Here is a 20,288-nt window from a genome sequence, read left to right on the forward strand (position 1 = left end):
GACGATGTTAATAGCTTGTAGAGCTGCAGATGAAAAAGTATTATACAACGGGTGGGTCTAATCCTGAATGGTGATTGGTTAAAACCGAATTCTAGCCGGTGTCTATTCCACAAGTTACAACCGGCTAAATCTATGACGCTGAAATGCCTATTTACCCCGTCCCATCTAACTGCGCAGCCAGGCAATTTATGAACTTGATCTCCAGTAATCTCACATTTCTTTTAGAACAGCATTTAGATTTCAACAGCAGAACAGCAAGCAAGGGAACGTTGTCAGGCAGTATGGCAATGAAACATTTAGAACAACGACTGGGTCACGTCCAGAGATACAGAACAAAAATACTGAAAGACTGGGTCGCGTCTCTGGCAACCGAACCTATACAATGAATGACCAGCTGGCTTGGGTAGCAACCCTAGAATTGTGTCAGGACTATATCTTGTGGAAGGATGAAAGTATGAATACATTTATCAAAATAATATATATAATATATAATATAATATGTCAATCACTATTTGAATATGTTGGTAACATGTTGTATAAAAGTGATAATGACATTGAAACTGGTGTTTGGAGGATATATCGGCACAGTTTGCCGGCCCTCAACTTTTTCTTGGGCTTAACAACATCCGTGCCAATGGATCCTCCAAACACCGGCTCCTCTGGCATTATCACTTAAATAATACAGAGGCTGTGACCCAACTCAGACAAACTTAGACTAAATTTGTCCAACACAGATACTGGAAGCCAGGCTGAATCTGCCTCTCTGTGTTCGCTTGGTTGGTTCAGCCAGTTGAGTGCCTAACCGGGTAAAATCTCCTCTGTGGCATCCACACATGTTTGTCCTGTGGACCATTTGAATATGGACAACAGTGTAAACATTGACACACGGGATGTATACAAACACACACTTTTCACTAGCGTACACACATACAGTACACTCCCACACATACACAAGTTGTGTACACACATTCACACAAACACTTACACAAACGCTTAATCAGGCCGCGGGGCCAGACGGATTACCAGGACGTGTACTTAGAGCATGAGCGGACCAGGTGGCAAGTGTCTTCACTGACATGTTCAACCTCTCCCTGACTAGTCTGTAATACCTACGTTTCAAGCAGACCACCATAGTCCCTGTGCCCAAAAAAGCGAAGGTAACCTGCCTAAATGACTGCCGCCCCGTAGCACTCATTTCGGTAGCCATGAAGTGCTTTGAAAGGCTGGTCATGGCTCACATCAACACCATCCTCCCAGAAACGCTAGACCCACTCCAATTCGCAAACTGCCGCAATGGATCCACAGATGACGCAATCTCAATCATCCTCCACACTGCCCTTTCCCACCTGGACAAAAGGAACACCTATGTGAGAATGCTGTTCATTGACTACAGCTCAGTGTTCAGCACCATAATGCCCACAAAGCTCATCACTAAGCTAAGAACCCTGGAACTAAACACCTCCCTCTGCATCTGGATCCTGGACTTCCTGACTGGCCGCCCCCAGGTGGTGAGGGTAGGCAACAACACATCTGCCACGCTGATCCTCAACACGGGGGCCCCTCAGGGGTGTGTACTTAGTCCCCTCCTGTACTCTCTGTTCACCCATGACTACATGGCCAAGCATGACTCCAACACCACCATTAAGTTTGCTGACGACACAACGGTGGTTGGCCTGATCACCGACAACCGATGAGACAGCCTATAGGGAGGAGGTCAGAGACCTGGCAGAGTGGTGCCAGGACAACAAGCTCTCCCTCAACGTGAGCAAGAAAAAGTAGCTGATTGTGCACTACCCCCCATCGCCAACAAATTATCATGGTCCAAACACACCAAGACAGTCGTGAAGAGGGCACGACATCGCCTTTTCCCCCCAGGAGACTGAAAATATATGGCATGGGTCCCCAGATCCTCAAAACGTTTTACAGCTACTCCATCGAGAGCATCCTGACTGGTTGCATCACTACCCCCTGTATAGCCTCGTTATTGTTATTTTATTATGTTACTTTTTTGTTTGTTTTTTTGAATAACTTTGTACCCGTCCTCCTTTACCTATTTACCTACATTTATTTTCTTCCTACTTTCTCTCTCTTCCTCCTCATAGGGAAGTATTTCTGGCGTCTGACGCGGGAGAAGCACCTGGTGTCTCTGCGTCCGGCTCAGATCCACAGGTTCTGGAGAGGCCTGCCTACCAACCTGGACAGTGTGGACGCTGTCTACGAGAGACCTGGGGACCACAAGATAGTCTTCTTCAAAGGTACCCGACCCAGAAACCCAACCATGGTTGTGGTGGTGGCAAGGAGGTCAACCATATACCAACTATGTTACATCAACTATGAAAGGGAGTGTTGTGATGTAATTTAAAGGTTTTTGATTTGTCGAGGAGACTGTTATGACTATTATTTTGAAGTGTCAAGGCTGTTCAAATCAATGTGAAGGTGTTCTGAGAAAGATATGAAAAGAGGTCCATCAAGTGATGTGTCATTATGGGCTTTGAACTTTGTTAACGGTTTTATGGATGATAGAGAGCTTAAAAATGCAATCAACCTTACAAAATAACAAAAACAAGGACATCTCTCTTACACCTCTTGGTAAAAATATTTCTTTCTCTGTCTGTATTTCAAGGTCAATTGAATATTTTCATCACAAAACACATGTATTTTTTATTTATTTTTTGAGCCTACGGCACCTGGTATTTCCAGGCGGTCTCCCGACCCAGTACTGACCAGGTCCGACCCTAAACAGGTGTGTTCAGGGTGGTATGGCCACAAGCGTATTTTTCTTTCTCCCTGAATTTGGTCCCTTGGCTCATCTCTGTAACTCTTCAATGGGCTCGGGAGAGGCCAAGGTGTTTTCTGAAACATGACTCCCCTGGCCACCTATTTCTTATCACATTGCTCTCCAACCTGGATGTCAGCCGCACCAATGTGTCAGAGGAAACACCTTTCGACTGATGACCGGAGTCAGTGTACAGACGCCTGGCCCAGTCACAACATAATCCAGCCTCTCCAACAGAATCCAGGTAGAATCAGGAATTCCCCAGGGCAGCTATCTAGGCCACTTACTTTTTTCAATCTTTGAGTAAAGCCAGTGTGTCTATGTATGCAGATGACTCAACACTTTACACGTCAGCTACTACAGCAACTGAAATGACTGCAACACTTAACAAAGAGCTGCAGTTAGTTTCAGAATGGGTGTCAAGGCATAATTAGTCCTACATATTTCATTTGGAAATGTATTTGGAACAAATCATTCACTAAACCATAAACCTCAATTAAATCTTGTAATAAATAATGTGGAAATTGAGCAAGTTGAGGTGACTAAACTGCTTGGAGTAACCCTGGATTATAAACCGTCATGGTCAAAACATATTGATACAACAGTAGCTAAACGGGAGAGAAGTCTGTCCGTAATAAAGCCCTGCTCTACCTTCTTAACAGCACTATCAACAAGGTAGGTCCTACAGGCCCTAGTTTTGTCACACCTGGACTACTGTTCGGTCGTGTGGTCAGGTGCTACAAAGAGGGACTTAGGAAAATTGCAATTGGCTCAGTACAGGGCAGCACAGCTGGCCCTTAAATGTACACAGAGAGCTAACATTAATAATATGCATATAAATCTCTCCTGGCTCAAAGTGGAAGAGAGATTGACTTCATCAATACTTGTATTTGTGGGAGGTGTTGACATGTTGAAAACACAGAGTTGTCTGTTTAAACGACTAGCACATAGCTCAGACACGCAGGCGCAGACTATGGGAGGCGCACAGTACTACATAGAGCCATGACTCCATGGAACTCTATTCTACATCAGGTAACTGATAAAAGCAGTAGAATCAGATTTTAAAAACAGATACAAATACACCTTATGGACCACGGGGACTGTGAAGCAACACTAACATAGGCACAGAGACATGCACACACACACATGATAACCGACGCACTATACACACGTACACATGGATTTTATGCGGTAGTGGAGTAGGGGCCTGAGAGCACACACTTAGTATGTTGTGAAATCTGTTATGAATCCATTGTAATGTTTTTAAAATTGTGTAACTGCCTTAATTTTGTCAGACCCCAGGAAGAGTCAGCAGGTAATGGGGATCCATAATAAATACAAATAAATACAAGGAGTTTCTAGAGCACGATGAGCCAAGGAAAGCACCACCGTCAAACCCTCCCTTATCCCGGATGTCCAATTGTGCTCTGTTCTATGGGGCTCCCTATCACGTCCGATCTGCGCCACCCAGGACCCTCAAAACACATTTAATCACTTTCATTTGGTTGAGTTATCAAATTAGTTCTTTTTTTCTTCGGTTTGGTGCTATTTTCACAAGTATGTGGTGAATGCCCCCTATCTTATGTTCAGAACCTTTGATTGGGCATTCATTGGGGTTTCACACATCTTTCACCCCTGAGTCATTCATGCGAGTGTTTTCTGTTAATGAGAACATTTTGTTTAGTCACCAATACATAAGATAATGTTAAGCTCACCATTTAGTAATTTTAACTACCATTAAATCCAATGGCCAAAAATAAAAGATACACATTTCAAAACTGAATAGTAGATTTCCATATCAAATTTGGCTATAACTTGACATACACTATTTTTTAAATAATTTCTATCCAATGGCAGGATGTGAACATGTGGAGAAATGTCAGGCCCTGTGATAGACTATAGCGCCCTGTCCAGATGGTGTACTTGTACATCAAACAGCCTTGCCCAACAGAAACAGGAGACAGGCTTCTGCTCCGATGAGTTTCGGCTCGCACAAGCCAAGGCTACTTTTACAGTTTCATTATTCTTATGCAATACATACGTAGGAAAAACCATGACAAATAGGGGTATTGTAAAGCAGTTGGCTATTTTAAAAACATAGCACAGTGTTGTAGGCCATTTATTCCCCATGCAACATTGTCAAGATCACCTTTTCTATGTGACTTGTCAACTGATACAGAATCGCCTGTCTCTCTGCTTGAAATTCATCAGCTTACAGTGCAACAATGAAATTCAGATGAGTGGAATACTGTATATGCAAATCAAATATTAATTGTATTAGTCACATGCGCCGAATACAACAGGTGTAGACCTTACAGTGAAATGCTTACTTACGAGCCCCTAACCAACAATGCAGTTTAAAAAAATAAGGATAATAATAAGAAATAAAAATAACAAGTAACTAAAGAGCAGCAGTAAAATAACAATAGCGAGACTATATACAGGGAGGTACCGGTACAGAGTCAATGTGCGGGGGCACCGGTTAGTTGAGGTAGTATGTACATATAGGTAGAGTTATTAAAGTGACTATGCCTAGATGATAACAACAGAGAGTAGCAGCGGTGTAAAATAGGGGGGGCAATGCAAATAGTCTGGGTGGCCATTTGATTAGATGTTCAGGAGTCTTGGGGGTAGAAGCTGTTTAGAAGCCTCTTGGACCTAGACTTGGGGCTCCGGTACAGCTTGCCATGTGGTAGCAGAGAGAACAGTCTATGACTAGTGTGACTGGAGTCGTTGACAATTTTTAGGGCCTTCTACAACCCAGGTAAATCAGTGCATTGTATAATACACTATAATTCCAAATGGTAGCACATGGTGGCTATTTCCACTTTGTCCTACTGAAGCACCCTGGCTGATGGAGAAGAATGGTTTTATATATAATATATAATTTTACAGTGTACAGCAGAATCAAACTATATACGTTAACTAGGCAATACATCATTGTGGTTCAGTAGTTATCAGTTTTGAGCAGTTTAATTACTGTAAGTGATAGTTTATTGTATTGTTAACAAATTACAAGAAAATCATATCAAAAGTAAGGTAAATATAGCATTTTGAAAAGCAGATACATGTACTTAGAAATAGTGATTTGGTGCAGTGAACAAGTGGTGCAGTGAACAAGTGGTGCAGGGAACAAGTGGTGCAGTGAACAAGTGGTGCAGTGAACAAGTGGTGCAGTGAACAAGTGGTGCAGGGAACAAGTGGTGCAGGGAACAAGTGGTGCAGTGAACAAGTGGTGCAGTGAACAAGTGGTGCAGGGAACAAGTGGTGCAGGGAACAAGTGGTGCAGTGAACAAGTGGTGCAGGGAACAAGTGGTGCAGTGAACAAGTGGTGCAGGGAACAAGTGGTGCAGGGAACAAGTGGTGCAGGGAACAAGTGGTGCAGGGAACAAGTGGTGCAGGGAACAAGTGGTGCAGGGAACAAGTGGTGCAGGGAACAAGTGGTGCAGTGAACAAGTGGTGCAGTGAACAAGTGGTGCAGTGAACAAGTGGTGCAGTGAACAAGTGGTGCAGTGAACAAGTGGTGCAGGGAACAAGTGGTGCAGGGAACAAGTGGTGCAGTGAACAAGTGGTGCAGGGAACAAGTGGTGCAGGGAACAAGTGGTGCAGTGAATGTATTTATTGTATTCAGTCTATTGAAAATGTGCTTCGAGTTTTGAAACATGAGCCATTTTGATGACCTGTTTAGATTTTTGTGATTAGAGTTGTGAAAATGTACCACGTACTTCTGAAAATTGCACCAAAGTGATTGAAATAAAATGTAAACAACTTATCCAGTTAACTCTCGTTGATTGACGTTCCTTTGTCCTGCCTCCTCAGGACTAAAGTATTGGATATTCAAGGACAACAATGTGGAGGAGGGTTATCCTCGGCCAATCAGTGACTTTGGCCTGCCCATGGAGGGCGTGGACGCAGCCTTCGTGTGGCTCCACAACGACAAGACCTACTTCTTCAAGGACAACCACTACTGGCGCTATGATGACCATCTACGGCGTATGGATCTGGGCTACCCCAAAGACAGCACACTGTGGAAGGGGGTCCCGCCCCAACTAGACGACGCCATGCGATGGTCAGATGGTGAGTATTAGACAAATGCAGACACACACACAGTTCCTCTGCGTCCACATCACCGAGGACTTGACATGAACTAACAACACCACCACTCTTGTCAAGAGGGCGCAACAGCGTCTCTACTTCCTAAGGCGGATGAAGAAATTCGGTCCTGGGTCCTCTCCAAATACTACCGCTGCACCATCGAGAGCGTCCTGACTGGTTGCATTGCGGCCTGGCACGGGAATTGCTCCGTCCACGACCGCAAGGCACTCCAGCGGGTGGTGAAGACGGCCCAGTACATCACTGGGAACATGCTCCCGCCATCGGAACAGTGAGGAAAGGACTCCGCATCATCAAGGACCCACACACCCCAGTCATGAGCTGTTTACTCCCTTACCGTCGGGCAGACACTTGAACTGGACTGACCACCTGCACTGATTCTCCGCATCTTAGCACACATACACTCACTCATGCAGACAGACATATACACTCACTGGCCAGTTTATTAGGTACACCCATCTAGGACTGGGTCGGACCCCCCTTTACCTTCAGAACAGCCTGAATTCTTTGAGGCATTCTACTGAAATTTTCCACAAGGATGTTGGTCCATGCTGAAGCGATGGCATCACTCAGTTTCTGCAGATTGGACGGCGGTGCATTCATGCTGTGAACAGCCTGTTCTCTCATCCCAAAAATGCTCTATTGGGTTGATGTCTGAGGACTGCACGGGCCACACAAGTAAGCTGAGCTCGCTGTCATGTTCTAGGCAATATTTTTCCACTCCTCAATTGTACATTGTTGGTGATTGCATGCCCACTGAAGCCGCTTCTTCTTGTTTTTAGCTGATGAGAGTGGAACCCAGTGTGATCGTCTTCTGCAATAGCCCATCCATGACAAGGATCAACGAGTTGTGTGTTCAGAGATGCCGTTCTGCACACCACTGTTGTATTGCACTGTTTATTTGTCTGTTTGTGTCTCACCTTTTCACTTACACGATTCTTGCCATTCTCCTTTAACCTCTCTCATCAACGAGCTGTTTTCGGCAACAGGACTTCAACTGAATGGATGTTTTTTGTTTCTCACACCATTCTTGGTAAACTGTCATGCGTAAAAATCCCAGGAGGGTAGACATTTCTGAGATATTGGCTCCGGCGCGCCTGGCACTGACGATCATACCACGCTCAAAGACGTTTAGGTCATTCGTTTTGCCCATTCTAACGTTCAATCGAACAGTAACTGAATGCCTCTGCCTGTCTGCCTGCTTTATATAGCAAGCCGTGGCCACGTGAATCACTGTCCGCAAGAGCGATCCATTTACATGAACAGGGTGCCTAATAAATTGTACCTAATAAATTGGTCGCTGATTTTACATTCATGCTACACTCGTCACAGCTGCTTCTACCAGACTTATTATAGTGCTCAGTTTTTACACTGCCCCCCATCCCCCCCTTCCCCAATACATGTGTAAATATTGGACTATACATTGTGCCTTCCTGTACTATACTTATGATAAAACAATTATTTAATTCTACTATTTTTCTATTCTTATCTTTTATTATTTATTATTGTCGACAAGGAACCTGCAAGTAAGCATTTCATTCGATGATGTATACCGTACAAATCCCGTATGACTAATAAAACTGCTGAGGGGAGGACGGCTCATAATAATGGCCGGAATGGAGCAAATAGAATGGCATCAAACACATGGAAACCATGGAAACCATGCGTTTGATCTATTTGATACCATTCCATTAATTCCACTCCAATCTTTACCACGAGCCCGTCCTCCCCAACAAAGGTGCCGCCAACCTCTTGTGACACACACACACATCAACAAGCTAAACATTCACGTACTGTATACTCTCACATACACACTCCATATACACACGACACTCACTTCTAAACACTCACACAATACAAGCTAAATACTTACACATACAGTACTGCACTAAAACAAAAATAACAAGCGTTTGTCAAAAAGAATGCAAAAAGAATGGAGTACCTCACTGTATTTTATTCATGCTTGCCCTTAGGGTGCTGACAGAAGGTTTAGTTCCATATCCACTATATTAGCCCACACTGGATACTTTTTCTCTCCACTCCCTCCTGCTTATAATATAATAATAATAAATGCTATTTAGCAGACGCTTTTATCCAGAGCGACTTACAGTCATGTGTGCATACATTTTATGTATGGGTGGATTTGAACCTATTATCCCGGCATTGCAAACGCCATGCTCTACCAACTGAGCTACAAAAGACCAGGGCCCGTAGGGCTCTGCTCTGGTCAGAAGTAATGCATAATAGGGTGTCATTTGGCACAACCATAGTGTTTGGGTGAATGGGGCTGGCTGGTCCAGGAAGAAGAGCGAAAGTAGCTGAGCTGAGTCTGTGTTTTCATTGTTGGGTCGTCATGGCAGCGGGCGCCTGCAGCTGGGATTTGTTTGTGTGTGTGTGTGTGTGTGTGCGTGTGCGCGTGCGCGTGTGCGTGCGTGCAAGAGAGCAGGATGGTGCTAGGGCATCATGTCTCGGCTCATGCACAGCATTCTCAGCAGTGAGCTCCTTATTCATGCCTATCTCAGAGTCAGCCCCTTAATCATGGAGGGCCAGTCTACCTGCAATTAAAGTACACTCACCACCTTAAACATTGGGAAATTTTTACATAAATCATATCACACCAAAGCACACATGCATTATACTCAACTCTCCATCTGTTTCATACAAACTCAAGCCCACACACACACAAACAAACAATCAAGCCTTCACTGTAGCTTCGTAGTACACACGCATATCAAATAGCTTATCAAAATTCTTCAGTAAAGGCATTACACACACACAAACATGACACGATCCCAGTCTTCACATGAACACTACCCTCATTCAGGGTCTGGGCTCTTTACCACTTCCAGCTCCAAGGTCCTGCTCAGAGCTGATTAATGTGTGTGTGTAAGCACAAGCCAAGTATAAAAGCAAGAGTCCCCACACAGCCTAAGCTACCAGAGTGGAAGCACACACTCATACACACACACAGACCTGTGGGCCTGGGAACTGGAAGCAGGTCAGAGAGCTCTCTCTCCAGGCCTATTCCATCACCTCGGGAAGAGAGAGAGCTGTGGCGACAGGGATGGAGAGAGAGGGAGAGATAGTGCTAGGGAGGATGAGAGCTAGGGAGGGAGAGTGAGGGAGAGAAAGCGGCTGGGAAGGAGGAGACAGATAGACAGGAAGGGATGGCGAGAGGGGGAAAGACAGAGATAAGGGAGGGAAAAAATGACATGCGAGAGAGGGAGAGTTTATTTTGTGTAAAAAACGAACTGGTGGATAGAGAGAGCAGCCTGATAGGAAAACAGTGTGACAAAATCAAGCGACATTGATGTATTACCATAGCAATAGCAATCATCATCACAGTCCCCTTGTAATCCTCATGCAGCCTCTGTCTTCTTCCTCTCCTTCAGATTCCTCATACTTCTTCAAGGGGAAGGAGTACTGGCGCGTGGTTGGCAGTGATATGGAGGTGGAGGCTGGGTACCCACGGCCCATAGGAAAGGATTGGCTGGTGTGCACAGAGATGCAGTCGGACTCCCCAGCCACAGAGGCCAATAACACAGCTAACACGCGGCTACATGGGCAGCACCACACCGACCATGCCGAAAATGGCTACGAGGTATGCTCCTGCACTTCTGACTCTGCTTTACCCCTGGGAGCCCGGCCCTCGCCCTCCCCCCTCTGGCTGCTCACCCCTCTCTTGACTCTCTCAGTGGTACAATCCTGCGTCCCTCTATGATGTAAGTAGAGGTGAGCAGCCTCACTCTGTGACATGAAGTACAGCAGCCAATCTGATGAGAGTGGGGAAGTGGCTTAAGGGGTACTGTCAGACCAGCCCCACCGTCCGACAAAACGATGACTGGAGGAATTAGCTGTTATTGTTATTATTATCTTAATTGGGATCCTCGGTGTTTATTTGTTTTTTTGTGGTTTTGTTATTTATTATATTCAATGGATCAACTTGCTTTTCAACTATTTATGTTAAAATTATGATATTGGATTGAATTAGAAATGTGATAACATGACAAATGGAAATAGTTTGTCAATTTGATTATAGTTATGATAAGTTCACAGCAAATTAGTTCCTCTGTGACTAAGCAGTCTAGCAAGAGAGTGGTACTCTGGGATGCCGCACGCCCTGTCCCCTTGTTCCTGCAATCACTATAAGTGCTTTAAGGACCCTCGCACATACATAGACCACTCCATGTGCGGTTTCTATGGACTGAGCTAGCTGGGAAATAATGTTCCGTCTCTGCTCACTCGCTCAAATGGTAATGTCTGGTCTGGCCGGATGGACACTACGCTCTCATTGGACAGCTTGCTCTCTCACTGAGTTTTTAATGTCAAGACTATCTGGATGGAATGGACACTACTTCCTGTAATGACACTGACTGTCCTTCCTTGACTGCACTCACGTGCCCTTTTGTGACCTTTGCACCTGTATCTTTCTTTTTTTTCTCAGCTCAGTAACAGTAGCACCTCTTGCCGTTATCAGAGAGGGTAACCTGTTAGTATTGATTATTAGGACGTATTTTTGTAATAAACACAGAGGGATTGTGGTTGAGCCCTACTCGGGGATGTGCATGATGTGGTTTTCATAATGCCTTGGTCTTGTCTGGTCTGGTCAGTGGTCACCACAGCGATCAGCGGTCAATATTAACCAACAGTCACCCAGGGACACCGTTCTCCTTCTCCAGTGGACATCTCTCCTAACATGAACTTTCTCTAAGGATTGGGGGGATGCCTGGGTACAGGGCAGTGACAGGACATGAATATCCACCAGAGACCTGCCTGCTTATAGGAGTGCACCCACTCACTACACAACTGGATTTATTAATATTACTACGATATATTTACTTACAGTCTATATATATATATATATATATTGAATATAAATTGAACTTTTCAGCTCAAATATATCTGTATATATTTGTATATATTTGAAAATATATCTGTATATATATATATATACAGATAAATAACAAAGTTCAATGGCAGTTGCCCAAAAACAACATGTACATTTTAAGCCATCTTTTCTAAGATGAAATATTTTTGTAGGAAAATAAAGAGGGGGTAATAGAGAGAGTGTGTGCTGGGTTGTGTAATGATTTTGTGTCACAGGGAGCCCAGGTGGAACAGGGAGAGGAGGACATGCAACAGCTGCAGTCACTGGCTGGCAGCTACTTTCTGGTTTGAGTTGTTGGGAGCCAGGTTTCCCATGTACAGGCAGGTTATTGTTTCCTCACTCCAAAACCATGCTAATCAAGATGTGCTCTCCTGGTAATAACACATCTTCTTCTACATGCATTCCTTGTTTCAGATATGTTTATTCAGGATTATGTGTATACATAATATATTATGTGTATGTATGTTTTGTCATAGGAATCGGTGACTTTTGAGAGGAAGACTGAACAATGTTGACTTAGTAAATAGAGACCATAAAACTCCAGATATTATTGACTCAAGGAAAAATAAATGTGCGGCAGACACTCAGGAAGCAGACACGCACACAAACAATGCATGCCGTGAGTATTTTTCAGCATTAAAACCTGTTAGATGTAAAGTCCCCTGTTTTGGGGACCTGCGTGGTTCTGGTACCGGTTCCAACCAACATTTCTGCTTATAAATTGTTATGTGGACATCATACTTTAGATTGAAAAGGCTTGCATTGAGCGGTAGCCTTAATTCTCAGGGACACGGGAGTATGTCTCTTCTGCCTGTGTGACGCAAGATGTAAAATCTGACACCAATTGAAGCTGGGATGTCCTTCCTACCATTTAATTCGCTCTTCCAACTGTCCATCAACTCCTGGCTGAACCCTATGTTACAGCCACTAACAGATATGCCTGGAATCCTTAAATCATAACGCAAAGGGAGAAAGTGGTTTCGTCACTGTAGCACATTCAGAGATCGATTTACAACCAGTAATCTAAAATAATTCATAGATTTTAAACAAAAAAAACACTTTCTGTTTGTCATAGACTGACAATATTAATATTAGATGAAAGGCAAGTTCCTAGCCAAGCTTGAGCTCTGTGAGACATTCACTGTAGAACAGGTGTGTACTGTAGGTCAGGTTTGCACTGTAGGACTGGTGAGCACTGTAGGACCGATATGACGTGTGAGTGTGTGTAGGGTATGAGGTTGTGTGTGCATGTATGTGTCTAACCTGTGTGTTTGAGCTAACCTCAATTCCCTACTCAGCCAGAAGACCGCAAGACTTTGGACCAAGCCGCAGACAGACCAGGTTTAACCAATCCATCACCCCCAGGGGCTCACAATGCCGCCCACATCCAAGACCAGAGAAAACGCTTACAGAGTGCAACATCTGCTGGTATTGATAGCAATGACAGGAGGTGGTGTTGTGATGCTTACTGCAGGTTACACCACCTGCACTGAGGGGAGATTCTAACATGAAAATACACACCGGATGTGAGAACCGAACAACCACTGAATCTTAGTATTGTCTACATTGTATGCAATGTTATATACATGAGCCATGTGCCACTGCCCGCACTCATGCTGCATTTGTCAGTCTGATTTTAGATGGATATTTTGGCCTTGTTTCTCTGCTGATGGTATATTTGACACACAAGCACACTTCTTTAATAACCCTTTCTGATGTGCCTCCTAAAGGCACTGTACAACAACTACATATCACACATGACACATTGTTCACCACACTGACTATTGGAACAGTTAAAACCTTACACTGGCTGAAGTGCTCTGGCTCTCTAATCTCAATTTCTCAAGCCACCTGCTCCTCTACACCCAACCTGCCCTTTTTTTAACCTTTTATTAAACTAGGCAAGTCCGTTAAGAACAAATTCTTATTTTTAATGACAGCCTAGGAACAGTGGGTTAACTGCCTTGTCCAGGGGCAGAACAACAGATTTTTTACCTTGTCAGCTTAGGGATTTGATGTTGCAACCTTTCGGTTACAAGTCCAACACTCTAACCACTAGGCTACCTGTCACCCCAAGGCAGAGCCTAAAGAGGCTGCAGTGCTGCTGTCTGGGAGTTTATCGGGACAAGAATGGCATTGGCATGTATAGCAGTCTTTTTACGGGCTCCTAACCAATTATGCAAAAAAATTATTAACCTGATCTTAGCTTTTTTTTGTACATAGTCTTTCCGCCATATTTTCCTATGACCGAAAATAGCTTTTGGACATCAGAATAGTGTTCACTAACCTCAATTTGTATGAAGAATTCTACTTCAATGACCCGGGACCAGGCCCTAATCCCAGACAAAATAGAGCCCAACGTGGGACAAAATCTGATGAAACTACGAAATAGAGACCGACGTGGGGCAACCTGATGAAACTACGAAATAGAGACCGACGTGGGGCAATCTGATGAAACTACGAAATAGAGACCGACATGGGGCAATCTGATGAAACTACGAAATAGAGACCGACGTGGGGCAATCTGATGAAACTACGAAATAGAGACCGACGTGGGGCAATCTGATGAAACTACAAAAATAGAGCCCAACGTGGGGCAATTTGATGAAACTACGAAATAGAGACCGACGTGGGGCAATCTGATGAAACTACGAAATAGAGACCGACGTGGGGCAATCTGATGAAACTACGAAATAGAGACCGACGTGGGGCAATTTGATGAAACTACGAAATAGAGACCGACGTGGGGCAATCTGATGAAACTACGAAATAGAGACCGACGTGGGGCAATCTGATGAAACTACGAAATAGAGACCGACGTGGGGCAATCTGATGAAACTACGAAATAGAGACCGACGTGGGGCAATCTGGTGAAACTACGAAATAGAGACCGACGTGGGGCAATCTGATGAAACTACGAAATAGAGACCGACGTGGGGCAACCTGATGAAATGACAGCGGCAAGTGAATAAACCGCCTCGATCCCCCCGACCCCCCCGTCTCAGCCTCCAGTATCTATGTTACAGTAGTCTATGTGCCGGGGGGCTCCTGTCTCATCTGGTGAAATTCTCCTGTCTTGTCTGGTGTCCTGTGTGAACTTAAGTATGCTCCCTCTAATTCTCTCTCTCTCTCCCTCCTTTCCCGGAGGACCTGAGCCCTAGGACCATGCCTCAGGACAACCTAGACTGATGGCTCCTGGCTGTCCCCAGTCCACCTGGTCGTGCTGCTGCTCCAGTTTCAACTGATCTGCCTGTTCTGCCTGACCCCCCTCTCTCTCTCTCTCACTTACTCTCTCTACCAAACCTGCTGTCTCGACCTCTGAACGCTCAGCAATGAAAGCCAACTGACATTTACTCCTGGGGTGCTGACCTGTTGCACGCTCTACAACCACTGTGATTATTATTTGACCCTGCTAGTCATCTATGAACGTTTGAACATCTTGAAGAACAATATGGCCTTAACGGACATGTATCCTTTAATCTCCACCCGGCACAGCCAGAAGAGGACTGGCCACCCCTCAGACCCTTTGTCCTCTCTAGGTTTCTTCCTAGGTTCCTGCCTTTCAATGGAGTTTTTTTTCTTTTTATTGTTGAATGTACAATCACTGGAGAACAAACTAGACAAGCTCCGTCTGAGACAATCCTATCAACGGGACCTGAAGAACTGTAATATCGTATGCTTCACAGAGTCGTGGCTTCACAGAGTCGTGGCATAGATAAATCTAGCTAGTTTATCTATGCATCGGCAGGACATAATGGCAGCGTCTCGTGAACTCAAGGGCAGGGTGTGTCTCTTTGTCAACAACAGTAGGTGTACGATCTCTAATATTAAAGAAGTCTCAAGGTTCTCCTCGCCTGAGATAGAATACCTCATGATAAGCTGTAGACATTACTATTTACCATACTATTATTTTTTATAGCTGTCTACTTACCACCACAAACTGATGCTGCCACTAAGGCCGCACTCAACAAGTTATTATAGGGCAATGAGCCAACAAGGAAACGCTCATCCAAAGGCAGTGCTCCTAGTGGCCGGTGATTTTAATGCAAGAAAACTGAAATCCGTTTGACCTAATTTCTACCAGCATGTCACCTGTGCAACCAGAGGGAAAAAAACTCTAGATCGCCTTCACTCCACAGAGACGCATATAAAGCTCCTCCTCGCTCTCCATTTGGCAAATCTGACCATAACTCTATCCTCCTGATTCCTGCTTACAAGCAAAAACTCAAACAGGAAGTAGCAGTAACACACTCAATTCGGAAGTGGTCCGATGAAGTGGATGCTACACTACAGGACTGTTTTGCTAGCAGAGACTAGAATATGTTCCGCGATTCATCTGGTGGCATTGAGGAGTTCAGTCACCGGCTTCATTAATAAGTGCATCGACGACATCGTCCGAACAGTGACCATACGTATATACTGTATCCCAATCAGAAGCCATGGATTATAGGTAAAATAAAAAATAAAAATAGCAAACATCTGGACAGAGCTAAAGGCTAGAGCTGCCGATTTCAAGGAGCGGGACACTAACCCTGACACTTATAAAAAAAATGTGCTACTCATCATACACTGAGTGTACAAAACATTAAGGACACCTGCTCTTTCCATGATATAGACTGACCAGGTGAATCCAGGTAAAATCTATGATCCCTTATTGATGTAACTTGTTTATTCCACTTTAAATCAGTGAGGATGAAGGGGAGGTTAAAGAATGATTTTGAAGCTTTGAGACAATTGAGACATGGATTGTGTATGTGTGACATTCAGAGGGTGAATGGAAAGACAAAATATTTAAGTGCCTTTGAACAGGATATGGTAGAAGGTGCCAGGCGTACCATCTGTGTCAAGAACTGCAATGCTGCTGGGTTTTTCACGCTAAACAGTTTCCCATGTGTATCAACAATGGTCCACCACTCATAGGACATCCAGCCAACTTCACCCAACTGTGGGAAGCATTGGCATCAACATGGGCCAGCATCCCTGTGAAATGCTTTTGACACCTTGACACCCTGACAAATTGAGGCTGTTCTGAGGGTAAAAGGGGGTACAACTCAATATTGGAAAGCTATTCCTAATGTTTGGTATACTCAGTGTACATACATTGACTTATTTACTTGTGGAACAACGCACACAGTGCAACATGAAATAGACGCATAATACATGCTATCAAGGTCGACTTCAAATACTGTACCAACATCAATGTGAAAGTAACCAGAGCATAAAACAGTTGACTGGAAATGCCATATCAGTTTAAAAACAATGTAAAAAAAGATATATTATAAAGCCCTTTTTTGCTTTCTTGATTATTAAGGCATCTCCAAAATGTAGGTGTTTCAGCCTAGCTCAGTGCTTTCTGTGGTGGTGGGGCAGCCAGCGGAAAATACAGAGCGTCGGGGTTGGTAATGTTCTCTAGTTGCGCCGTGATTGGCTCAGTGTTCTGTCACTCATGGGGACACTACGTCACTGCAAAATCTACGGGGAGAGCTCGATAATTCAAGCCCCTTGGGTGCTGCCATAGAGTTACATTAGAAGTGCCCATCCAAGAAGGTCACAGATAAAATGACGTCAAATCACCTCACATGTACCGTACCGTAGCTTAAATTGGAAACTGATAATGTCAACATCCTGCTTTCTAAATCTTAGCTAGCAAGTTAGCAGTCATCATCATGAATCAAGTTGACAATCTACTGGCAAATCATTTTATTTTCAGTGGAGTGGGTGTCCAAGTCTGGGTTTAAGGGTCTCTTTTCCAAGCTTAAAAGGATAAACATTCAACACTGGCCATTCTGTCAATCCAGCATGACTTCTCGGAGCTGGGAAATCTCAGACGTCAGTGAGTTCAAGACAACTGAGATCTCCGACTGGGAAAATACGTTTTGAACGGTAATCCAACTCGGAATTCCAAGTTGGGAACTCTGGCCTCTTTCTAGAGCTTGGAACTGAAGATCACTGATGTCATGATTCAACCTTGTTTTTTTTTTCTTCAAGTTCCCAGTTGTCTTGAAAGCACCATAAATCCAGAGAATGGCAGATTTTGATGACAAAATTAACGACAAAGGATCCCTGCGCCACCTTCCTGTTCAAGTGAGTCCAAAATTGTATTGTTTGCTGCTGCATAAATTATGTAATATGCCAGGGAGATATGTATACTATAGCTAAGAAAGCAATACCAAGTGTATATTGTGTAGTAAGCTGTTCGTAGCCCATGTGCCTCACCCTAATAATTTTCTCCCTTTTCACCTAATAACTTAGCCTACTTTTCTGACTTGGTGGCACACATTTAGCCTATAGTCTGTATTAGAGAAATGCCATCATTGAATATTGTAAGAGCTTTCATTGTCTGCTTATATGCCCCCTTTATTTATCCCACGGTTCTGACTTGGTGTACAGGGAGAATACAGTCAGAACAGCCCATGTTCTGAATTCTGTCGCGGTACATTTCAAAAGTGCTGAACAACTAGTTATATTGAATACGTCCGTCCTAGCTCGCTCATTAACGTCTTAATCTAAATTATGGATTCCTTCCTATCCGCTCATTATCCCCTTCTGCCATAGTTTGTACATCCCAATTGTCAATAGAAACCCCATTTGTTTAAGCAAGTCAGTCATATCAGCTACGTTTTTTAAAGGCAGTAAATGAGACTGAATGAACTGTTTTTCTGCCAGAATAGGCTGCGCTGATAGCCAGGTGTAGCAGGCGTTGGGACTGCTGTAGGAACTAACAGTTTGTGGGCACAGTTTGACACCGTTATAGTGCAATTCATGTATTGTTTAGTGTTGTGTAGAGGCTGTGCTGGCATGCCCCACCAAGAGTTACATGCTAAAATCGACACTGATTGTAGAAACAAAGAAGTCGGCTCTGAGAATATAAAAACATTTTGTATCAACCAGGCAGCGAGAATATTAACATTGCAACATAGTTGCCAACAAGGAGGAGGACCGCACAAATGTTTCCCCAGGACAGCTTGTCTCTGTCTGATTATTGTGGTGCCTACATAGCATTTGCACTATCTGGGTGCTCATTATATTTAGTTAGCAATATTTAATGATGTTTTGCCAGCAAGATTAATCAGTTAGAATATGCCATTTTAATTCAGGAAGAAGGGCAAGCAAGACTGATCGAGTGAGAGGTGGAAATGCATTATACCAGAGGCAGATAGGCTTCAGGAAGGGATTAGGGATGCAGGTAGAGTATGATGATGAAGTAGACCTACAGCAAGAAGTTAAAAAGTTAGCCCAACTAAATCATTAATGATTTGCATTTTCTCAATTATCGTTCTGTCACTGCAATGCAATGCACATTTGTTATTGCCTGCCATTGTTATTGTATTTGAAGCCAAAAACAAGACGTGTTTAGGGGAAATGCTCTAAATAGCAAGTTGTTCAGTTCATACCAATAGGCCTACATGAAACCAAAATTGCACTAGCCTATTGGGCAAATAAATTAAAATAACAATTATGCTTACAGCTATCACAACTTATATTTTAATAGCAATAAAGCAGGTTTTAATTTCGAATGGTCCCCACCTCTCAATTCCCAGTTAAATTAACCCCTGGCTATCAATTTACATTATGTTCAAATGACATCACATTCCAAGCAATAGGTGCACTGCCCTCAGCTTTCTAAAACAGTCATAAAAGGCGCACAGACTGGCTACTCTCCGAGCAGTGCTCCCATGGTCCTAAAGTCACAATGCTCAAATGCCGTTGCATTTTCATCGGAATTGGAATTATTTTTACTTTTTGTTGTTGTTGCCAACTTTAAAGGAATACTTTTTTGGTCTTTACCTAGGGTATGAGGACCCAACTAACGCCCCCGGTGACAACTTTTTGGTGTCACTCATCTGCAGTACATCATCTCTAGCTTCCGTGTCCTCACTTGGGAAGACCTGCACTGTCCCCTAGTGGTGAAAAGAAATCAAATACTATTGTGATAACGTGCGAAAATAATTTTTTATCTTTGTAATATAGGACTTTTTTTGCACTTGCAAAAAAAATCCGACATTCAGAAGATAACTGTGGAAAGATGATAATCCTATCCTAAGGAATGAAGGTAGAATGTTGGTGGAGAAGACAGGAAATAGACTGTGTCTGAGTAGGGGGGCAAAGTCTGACTATGAGGCTAAATCATAGACAGCACTCTGTGGCCAAAGTCTGTAGCGAAACAGAAAGTAAGGTTCGTAATAGGCTACCAAAGTCCGAGTAGGAGGGCAAAGTCTGAGTAGGAGGCCTAATGTGACCACCACAAGAGAGCTCAAACTTGCTTTACTGACCATATTGATACTTTTGATGATTGGCCAAATTATAAAACACAAATTAGCCTATGATATGAATTAATAACTACAAAATTGGCGAATTACTTCAAATCAAATTGTATTTCTCGCATACACATATTTAGCAGATGGATGTTATTGCGGCAGTGGGGGCTGGTAGAAGGAGCTATAGTAGGAGGGCTGACTGTAATTCCTGGAATGGAATCAATGGGACGGTATAAAACAGGAAACGACATGT

The 20,288-nt window shown here is 43.7% G+C and overlaps 1 protein-coding gene across 1 annotated transcript in view; it reads left to right on the forward strand.

Annotated features, from left to right (window-relative positions):
- The window catches only part of mmp17a (matrix metallopeptidase 17a), a 104,501-nt gene extending 93,060 nt beyond the window's left edge, over positions 1–11,441 (forward strand). The window contains exons 8-10 of the mRNA XM_024382236.2: positions 2,103–2,255; positions 6,596–6,853; positions 10,282–11,441. Of these exons, the coding sequence (XP_024238004.1) occupies positions 2,103–2,255; positions 6,596–6,853; positions 10,282–10,610 (740 nt within the window). The 3' untranslated portion in view covers positions 10,611–11,441. The remainder of the gene's footprint in view (positions 1–2,102; positions 2,256–6,595; positions 6,854–10,281) is intronic.
- Positions 11,442–20,288: the final 8,847 nt, after the last annotated feature.

The sequence above is a fragment of the Oncorhynchus tshawytscha genome, linkage group LG20 (genome assembly GCF_018296145.1).
Source record: "Oncorhynchus tshawytscha isolate Ot180627B linkage group LG20, Otsh_v2.0, whole genome shotgun sequence".
In the NCBI taxonomy this organism is placed as follows: Eukaryota; Metazoa; Chordata; class Actinopteri; order Salmoniformes; family Salmonidae; genus Oncorhynchus; species Oncorhynchus tshawytscha.